The 8,412-nt window shown below is 44.0% G+C and overlaps 1 protein-coding gene across 1 annotated transcript; it reads left to right on the top strand.

Annotated features, from left to right (window-relative positions):
- Window positions 1-2,324: 2,324 nt before the first annotated feature.
- On the top strand, window positions 2,325-8,412 carry zfand5a (zinc finger, AN1-type domain 5a). The gene is made up of 6 exons (XM_076270094.1): window positions 2,325-2,479; window positions 4,203-4,383; window positions 4,868-4,970; window positions 5,246-5,349; window positions 6,421-6,549; window positions 6,661-8,412. The coding sequence occupies exons 2-6, from the start codon at window positions 4,230-4,232 to the stop codon at window positions 6,807-6,809; spliced, it is 639 nt and encodes a 212-aa protein (XP_076126209.1). The 5' UTR covers window positions 2,325-2,479; window positions 4,203-4,229; the 3' UTR covers window positions 6,810-8,412.

Genomic DNA, 8,412 nt, shown 5'->3' with positions numbered 1-8,412 from the left:
AGTTGTCATCTTTTCACCTTTTCTCCGTGCAGCTACAGCCGTCCACAAACAAGCAATGGCCTCTTGTTCTTTCACACTATGATTCCCACTGACACAGCATTGAGTCACCAAGCTATTGTCTGTGCTGCTATAGTCTGTCTACCTCCAATGGCTGCCAACCCCAAGAGCGACATTCATGGAGAAAAATAACATGAAATCCTACTGTGTTACTCCTCAGCACACCTGGGCACAGATGAACAGAGGCCTTGCAGATGAGGTGTGTGTGTGTATCCTCCCCCACCCCACCCCACCCCCAACCATGTAACACTCCACACAATCTGTGCCGACTCCTCAGGCGCCTGGGACTTGCAGTACATGTTTGTCCTGTGGGCAATGAGGTAAGTGTATGTTTACAGTCTGTTTACAGTCAGAGATTGATGATCTAGGGCTCTCATGTGTCACCTTCATGTGAGCGGCTTGTCAGCTCAACCAAAAAGTGTGCTTTACTACGGGGAGCACAGCTGACTTGGTGGAACTATACATGTGTGAACATGACCAAAGGCACACAGGCGGGCTCTCCGAGTATTGGAAACATTGTTGAAATTATTCAACGAGCTAACTACAGAAAAAGAGAGAGAGAGTTCCAGTTACAATTTACCTACTTGAGCAGTGCATGGTCTGTAAATCATGCAAATTACGGAGTCTCGAAGGTCAATTGATATCCCTGGTCATAGTGTTTGTTCTTCTTTCTGTCTTGCTCTGATTATAAGTGGGTAAATGGGTCACATAAGCTATATTTACCGGCTTCTTTATATTTGAGGTCACGAGATCACCGTATACACAACAACAGATACTTGGCCAGCCTCAGCAAGAACAACTGCTTCCGAAAGAGCCTGAAGAAATGATCCATGTTTGATCAAAACACATCCAAGTGGGAAGGGTTTGTCTTATCTGAATGAGAGATTGAGAAAGAGACCATGTGTTTGTTGTGAGGATGTCTCTACTGGTCAACAGTTTTGCCAACTGTCATTTGAGTCAGGTGATTCCCGTAACTGCACAATACACACAGGAGCGTTCCTTTTCTGAAGTGCAACCATCTTCACCAAACAGGTAAATAGCCAGGGGGCATGCCAGCCATTTCACATGGGTAGGTCAAATGAAACAGGAGACAGGAGAGGAGAGAAAGAAGGGACAAGGCTCAGATAGCTCCATATGACACAAGGTTTTCATGAACCACTCATGAAAATCAAGACTTTTTTGTCATGGTCATATAGGGAACTAAAGGTCTACTGCTGAATCGAAACAATTTGAATTAGCAAAATTGTTTCAGGTCCTTTTTGGGTGTGTCCCATACTTGTGTAGATCTTAGTATTTACAGACATTAACATAAAGGAGCCATTGTATCTCTTCACACAGGTATCAATGGGGTATGTGTTTTGACCACACATAACAGCAGGAGAACTGTAAGCCTAGAGAGCAGGCTGAAACTAGTTCAAATAGGTCTGTTTTTCACCCTTTTCCACCCCCCCCCCCTTTCCGTACAATAACGACACAGCTTCCCTGCGTTCTCCAAGGAGCGCTTTGGGGCTCCGCACTCATGTTACAGCATCTCTGTGGAATCCCATAGCACGGTGGTGCCTCCATGAGGAGGAGCAGCTCTGGAGCAACATTGTGCGGCACAGCGGCACATGCATGGCCCACCTTGGTGGAAAACAAGGGGAATTCCACAAGGCACAAATAAATGCAGTTCAGCACCATCCAAACATACCAGACCTAAAACTGTTTCAAATTGTAACTGCATTTATAAACTACAAATAACTTTGGCTTGTTGTTGTTGCTTTGTTTGGTTTCAGAAGATCACATACAAATTAGCTCCACTGTCCACAAAAAAATACTTATCAAGAATAAAGTAGTATCAGTCAGGGCTATGGATAGTCAAGCCAAATCAACATGCATACTCACAAACTACCGTGAATGTCCAGAAACTAGTCATGAAGACTGAAAGAGGCTGAAGATTGAAAGAGATTTACACTATGTGAGTTTCACCCTGTTTGACCTGAAAACCTGTGTTGACTGCAACAGATGTGCTCAACGAAATTATAAAACAAATTCAGATATTGTCGAGTAGAGGTAGCCTATACAAAATTCAAACAAAGAGGTATAAGGTCTCTGTTATGACTGTCACAGGTCGTGAATTACAACAGTGTATGTTTCTCCCAAAGAAAGCCTTTGGCTACTTGACCACTCCACCCCCAACAACTACATGGTAACCAATCAGGACACGTGTACTGAGCAGTGGCGTTCTCGACCACGCCTCTTACTAAAGAAGGAAACAAACAGTGAGACTGAAGATAGGACAGGGAGAAAGGGTTCATGCGAATAAATCCTCGTCGCCCAGGACCGAGAGAACAAGGAGAGGAGAATCCCTATTTACAAGCAAATTTCCTCGCATTTGAAAAAGCCTAATTCCAGCTTTTGTATATATAGTTGAAATTGACGGGTGAGTTCACATATCAGTGTTTTTTCTCTCTCTCGATGAAATGGCTAGCTTGTTTTTGTCATAATAATACATTCTATTGACGTCTATGGAAGAGGAGAACCGAGACAGATTAATTCAGTTAACGTTAGCTGACTGAGGATATTGTTATCGAGAAGCGACGATTGCCTGCTAGGTCATGTCTGTAAAGAAACATAAATGTAGTCTCTAGCTGTAAATAATGTTAAATTGGTGTGTTTTGTCAATTGTTCGTGTTTGTGACTAACGTTAGCTCGATAATATTAATAGCTCGCGACCTTTTGTTGAATGCAGCATCTGCCTAGCCAAGTCATCAGGCGGACGGGTGGGTCCTGGTAAACAAAGTCTCTCAAGTTGTCACCACCTCTAGAAAGATCACAAGCCCTCGAACGTGACTAGCCACGGGAAGCGCAAAGCACGGGACGTACCCAAGCGGTCGCGTGTTTAGTAAGTTGGATTGCCGTGAAAGGCAAATCTGCTGTTCTTAAAACACTCAGTAATTTACCAGGTCTGTCTTATTATGTAACGTTAACCCAAGCTCTGTATTTAACGTCACCATTGCGTTCAACAAGCAACAATCAAAGCACAATTTCAATAAATCCTCGGTAAAATAAGGACAAATGTTCCCAAACGTAACTAATCTAGCAGACTGAAATAAAATGAATGTGTAACGTTACGGTAACGTTATGGCGTTAACGTTACAGAGGTTTGCTGTCGCAAGAAGCTAACGTTAACCATTTAACCTTTGGCGAGGTAGCTTTGCTAACGTTGTCCAGCGAAATGAGAGACTAATGTGTAATGTTGGTATCGAGCTAAGTGAGTTGGCAAAACATCCCCCAGTGTAACGCCTTTCAAGAGTTTGCTCTTGCTAGGTAGCCTACCTAACCATTCTGGACAGACCCTTTCAAGAGAGTTCCATTCTCAGTATCATAGTTGGCCCCACAAGACTTCCTTTTTAACATTCCATATGTTATCTTAATGCAGAGGAAGTAGATTGGGGCCCAAATAGAACGTTCAAGCATTGTTTTTGTTTTTATTGTTGAAAGGGTCTATAGCTAACGGTAGTTAGCATTCTTAGCAGATGGATGGATCACGTCAGTCCACCCTTAGGTTTAACCAGCTAACTTAGCCAGCTTTACCTGACACAGCCTACATAGCATAGTGTTACACCCACCTATTAACGTCGATGCATTTTAACGAAATGTTTCAGACAGCAAAACACTTGCTCTCTAGCTATAACGTTACTATCAGGATTATTTGGCTAAAGTTAGCTATCAAATGTTACCCGCATTAACTTTAGCTTGCAAGGTTCTCCCATCCATTCTACTTGAAGAGAAATAAATCTGTTGTCTGCACTATTGTCAATACAACCACGACGAGACGTTCAGAAAAAGGACAATTATTGAAAAACATGTTTGAACAGCTCCTCGCGTTCACCGCTAAATAACGTTATGTCAACATTTACATGCACTTGCCATGCCATGTAGCCTGTATTTCCATCGAGTCCACGTTAACTGGAAATATCGCAGTTTGTTTGTGGCTGGACGTAGAACCTATATTGCTAGGCCCAAGCGGTGCTTGCCTTGGCCATCAACGTTAAATGGGTAGGAGAGAGTCAGAATCTTGTGTTTGTACTCCACGGACCATGTCACACTGCCTGAGTCACCAATGCAGCTGTTGTTGACTGGGCCTTGTTTCCCCCCCCCAGATCGACGTAGTTCTATTTACCTCAGCGATGGCTCAAGAGACGAATCAGAGTCCCATACTGTGTACCACCGGCTGTGGTTTCTACGGCAACCCTAGGACCAATGGCATGTGCTCGGTTTGTTACAAGGAGAACATAAACCGACAGCAAAACAGCGACCGCATGAGCCCCATGAGTCCCTTAGGTAAGTACCTTTCTTGCTGCAGAATCAATGCAGTCGTTCATTCTGTCTGTCTCTAGCTTTCCCAAAGCCATGTCACTTGCGTTAATCTGGCTTGAGGAAATCAGAAAATGTTTACCCTTGAAAGACCTCTTACTTCATTAGGCTATATTTCTTTTGTAGAATGAATGAGTTTCTGCATGAAAGTCCTGATCGGTTTATTTATCTCTGTGATTAAATCAGGTCATTCATCTCAGGGTCGTTATCAGGTCCCAGTGATTGTGTGTGATGTGTGTCTGTGTGTGTGTGAGAGTGTGAGAGAGAGAAAGAGAGCGAGAGTGAGAGAGGAGGTGTTTGTGTGAGCGAGAGAGAAAGAGAGAGAGAGTGTGAGGAGAGTGAGAAAGTGTGTGTGAGAGAGATATGCCTCCTTCCTTTACATCCTTCCATCTCAACTTGTGCTGTGCTAACAAGGGAATCAGTGGCTGACAATCTCTTTGCTTCATCTCAGGTGCTGCTGGTAGCCCGGCAGCAGAGGCCATCCAGAGACTAGAAGCCAGCTTAAGCAAAGCCGCTGAACCTCCAGCCGTGCCCAACACAGACACCACCAGAGAGTAAGAGCACCCCCACCCAGCCACTGTCTGTACATTAACTAGTTGAATTACCTGTGCAAAGCACAGATTAGTTTAAGTTAACCTGTCATTTTGTGATATGACTGCATTAAGTTGAATATTTATGGTTTTCAGAGATGACGGTGGAACAGGGTATCAGAATTGGCCCACTGTTCTAATATGGAGTCCTGCTGTGCCTGATCTAGTTTTCTCTGTCCCTCCCTCTCCCCCGTCTCTCCATCTCTGTGTCCTGCTCTGCCCTATTTTGGTCTGTGTAGAACCGTCCCAGCAGCCTCTTTGCCTGTGACACAGCAGATGACTGAAATGAGCATCTCCAGAGAAGAGAAGGTCACGTCGCCAAAATCGGAAGTTGCAGAGCCAGGTAATTTGAGTCTTTTCCACATGTACAGAAATCAATTTGATCAGGCGTGGTCACCAGGAGGTGACTGCTCCTGTGTAGATCAATTTTTATGTATTAATGATTGCTTAATAAAGATAATGGACACATGGCTTTACCACGGCTCTACTCTGTGTTCAGTTTAATAAAACCAAATGCTACGTTTCTAAATAATGATCCAGATATTGACAAACACCCTGTGAAGTAATTCTGCATTGTATATAATGTAAAAAGGTGGTTAGTGAGTGTGTACTTACACAACCTGAACCCTGGTCTGGGCCAATGAAAGGGCTGTATTGTTATACTGTACATTGCCAAATCTATGTGCTATTCAAAGAACGGAGCTAATCTACCGGTTCTAGGCTATGGCAGGTAGGCCTTATCATCTATTCTCAAAAGTGTTTCCTTCCAAACACACCATCCCCATTTGCATATAACCTAGCTGTTCATGTGAAGTGACATAACCTCTGTGACCATCCACCACCAACAACCACAGTTCTTAAGTGTATGTACAATATGTGTATACTAAAATAATATTTTTATATTCATATATGACAAGAACAAGATTGCCCTGCCCTTGTAGGCCAGACACTTTTGAGGTTTGTTGTTATTTTGGGACCTCTCTGTTTCCTCTCTCTGCCCTGTCTGTCTGTGTATGTTTTGTCTCCGGCATTAGGCAGACATTAAGATTAAGCTCCTCTAAAATAGGCCGCTTTTAAATCACATCAAGGTGCACGTTGTCAGTGTGGGTCCTGGCCAAAACAGCTCGGCTTCAGGCTACTGCACTCTTAAATCCCCGCCACTGACCGAGCGTCCAGCGAACCTGGACACCTCCAGTGGCCTTGGCTCATCCCTCAAAGCAACGGGCTCTACTCTGGCTTCTCACTCCCAGTTTCATAACACATGGCCACACACACACACCACACCACCCCACCCCACCCCACACAGACAAGGGCTAGAGAGTGCATTTCATTTGCTTAGTCGGTGTGACAGTTATTTTTTTTTCTCTTTAACAAATGCAAATGTGCCCCCCTCCCTCTCCCTTTCTCACTGCAGTTGTCACCCAGCCGAGCTCCTCCTCCAGCCTTGCCCTTGCCCAGGCCTGTGACGAGACCAAGGCCCCTGAGCTGCCCAAGCCCAAGAAGAACAGATGCTTCATGTGTCGCAAGCGGGTGGGACTAACAGGTGAGCCCTGGATGGTTTGTCTGGATGATTGGTTGGCCCCAGACATTTTTCTTTCTGTCTATCCCTGTCCTCATACCACATGCCTCATTGTTTTTGCTCTGCTGCCTTAAGGTTTTGACTGCCGGTGTGGGAACCTGTTTTGCGGGCTCCATCGATACTCCGACATCCACAACTGCACATATGACTACAAGGCGGAGGCTGCTGCCAAGATCCGCAAGGAGAACCCCGTGGTCGTGGCAGACAAGATCCAGAGAATATAAGCTCTCCCCCGCCTGGGAGAATGTTGGGAACTTTGATCTGAACACTGGCGCTGGAGTGGCTAATAGACAATTCGTTTTTTTTCTGAGAGCGAAAGAAAACTTTTTTTTTGTTTTGAGAGAATGGTGCACGTGCAGCGATCTTAATTGTCTCTTGTTTGTTTTTTTGTTTATGTTTGTTGTTGTTGTTTTCTGAAGGGGGGGAGGGTGTTTCCTTTTTTTTTGTTTCATCCTCTTCCTCTCCTCCCTTTATGTGTTTGTTTGAATAGGTTGTTGCTTTTTTCTCCCTTTTAAACCATAGTCATTATTTCTGTACGTCTTGCATATCTGGCCAGGACACTTTTCAGGGAAGATGGAAAAAGTGTTGCCCCTTCTCGACGATCCCCATCTCGATTGACAGGTTCGAAGGAGTCTGAGAATGCTGTGTGCCAAAAATGTAGACATTTACTGGGTGGACCAGGATGCAGCCTCGCCCCAGCACCTCTCCTCCGATCCTCCGTTATTTTAGCCTGAGTGCTCCGGGGCAGCATCCTCTGTGCCGAGTTTCAGTCCATTGGTTAGACGAGCGTCATTTGATTATGAAAGCCAGTGAGAGGCCATCTTGTATCGCCGAGCGAGCGAGGTGTGAAAAACGCCTGAATGTGAACCTGTTCTCTCCTTTTCTCCAGGAAAACACATCTCTCTCTTTCCCCTGTCAGGCAGGTCAGTGGACAAAAGCTCCCGTGTCTGCCAGTTAAGTGCTTAGTGGCGCCTGTCCATATTTAATCAAGCTATCGCCGGTTGGCTTTCCTGATGAGCTCCCGCCTCAACCTCGTCTGCCTGTTGGAGAGCGAGTCGAGGCTCTGTATAGACTAATGATCGAAACTGTCACCTGAAGGGCCATGCTATTGAATTGAGGAACATGCTGTCAGAAAAAAAGAGCAGATTTTTCTGTGAAGATGCTGATCTAGGACCCATCTTATTTGAGAAATGTTCAGTTGAAGCCCAGGAATGTGTGAAGAACTGGGGGTCATTGACAATAATCTTCATCTTAATTGTGAGTAAATGTATTTGTCATAGTTTTTTTTCTTTCTTTGAGAGTGAGTATTACACATATTTTGAATATGTGAGCAGGTACGGTATGTAACCATGGTGTGCGTGTGTATGAGTGTTCGTTTTTTATAAAACTCTTCTCCATATCTTGACTCAAGCTGAATTAACCTGGAATAGGCTTGCCATTTTGGTTTGTTTGTTTGTTCACTAAGAAACACAATAGAAAAAGAATTGTATCGCTACAGTAGTTCTTCCACTATGGACTTTTGGGCTGTTTCTTGGTCTCTTTGTGTTCCACCATCCCTTACCATACCTCTGGTAGATTTGTGTGCGTAATGTACATAAACAAACCTCACTGTTGGTTTTCTTTTACTTATTTAGGACTGGCTTCAAAAGAAAAGAATTGTATGTATCCGTTTTGAGTTTTACTTTCACCTGTTAGGTATATGCAAATTTGTACAAAGGAAAAAAAAACAACTTACCATGTTCATATTTATGTAATACATATAATCGTGTTATCTGGCATTAAGGTAAACATAGTATCCTGTAAATAAACTGATGTACAGAGATGTCA

This window comes from Alosa pseudoharengus, unplaced genomic scaffold (genome assembly GCF_046254945.1).
Source record: "Alosa pseudoharengus isolate Yale_2024_CS ecotype anadromous, Long Island Sound unplaced genomic scaffold, YU_APseudo_1.1 YU_APseudo_1.1_scf_6, whole genome shotgun sequence".
NCBI classification, from domain to species: domain Eukaryota; kingdom Metazoa; phylum Chordata; class Actinopteri; order Clupeiformes; family Clupeidae; genus Alosa; species Alosa pseudoharengus.
The sequence above is the reverse complement of the archived record's forward strand: the minus strand, read 5'-3'. Positions and strand labels throughout refer to the sequence as shown.

Bases quoted from the DNA above. Each gene is read 5' to 3' on its own strand.
- zfand5a (XM_076270094.1), top strand. From the start codon at position 4,230: ATGGCTCAAGAGACGAATCAGAGTCCCATACTGTGTACCACCGGCTGT. The intron at 4,971-5,245 runs GTAAGAGCACCC...TGGTCTGTGTAG, and splicing joins AACACAGACACCACCAGAGA to AACCGTCCCAGCAGCCTCTT. The intron at 5,350-6,420 runs GTAATTTGAGTC...TTCTCACTGCAG, and splicing joins ATCGGAAGTTGCAGAGCCAG to TTGTCACCCAGCCGAGCTCC.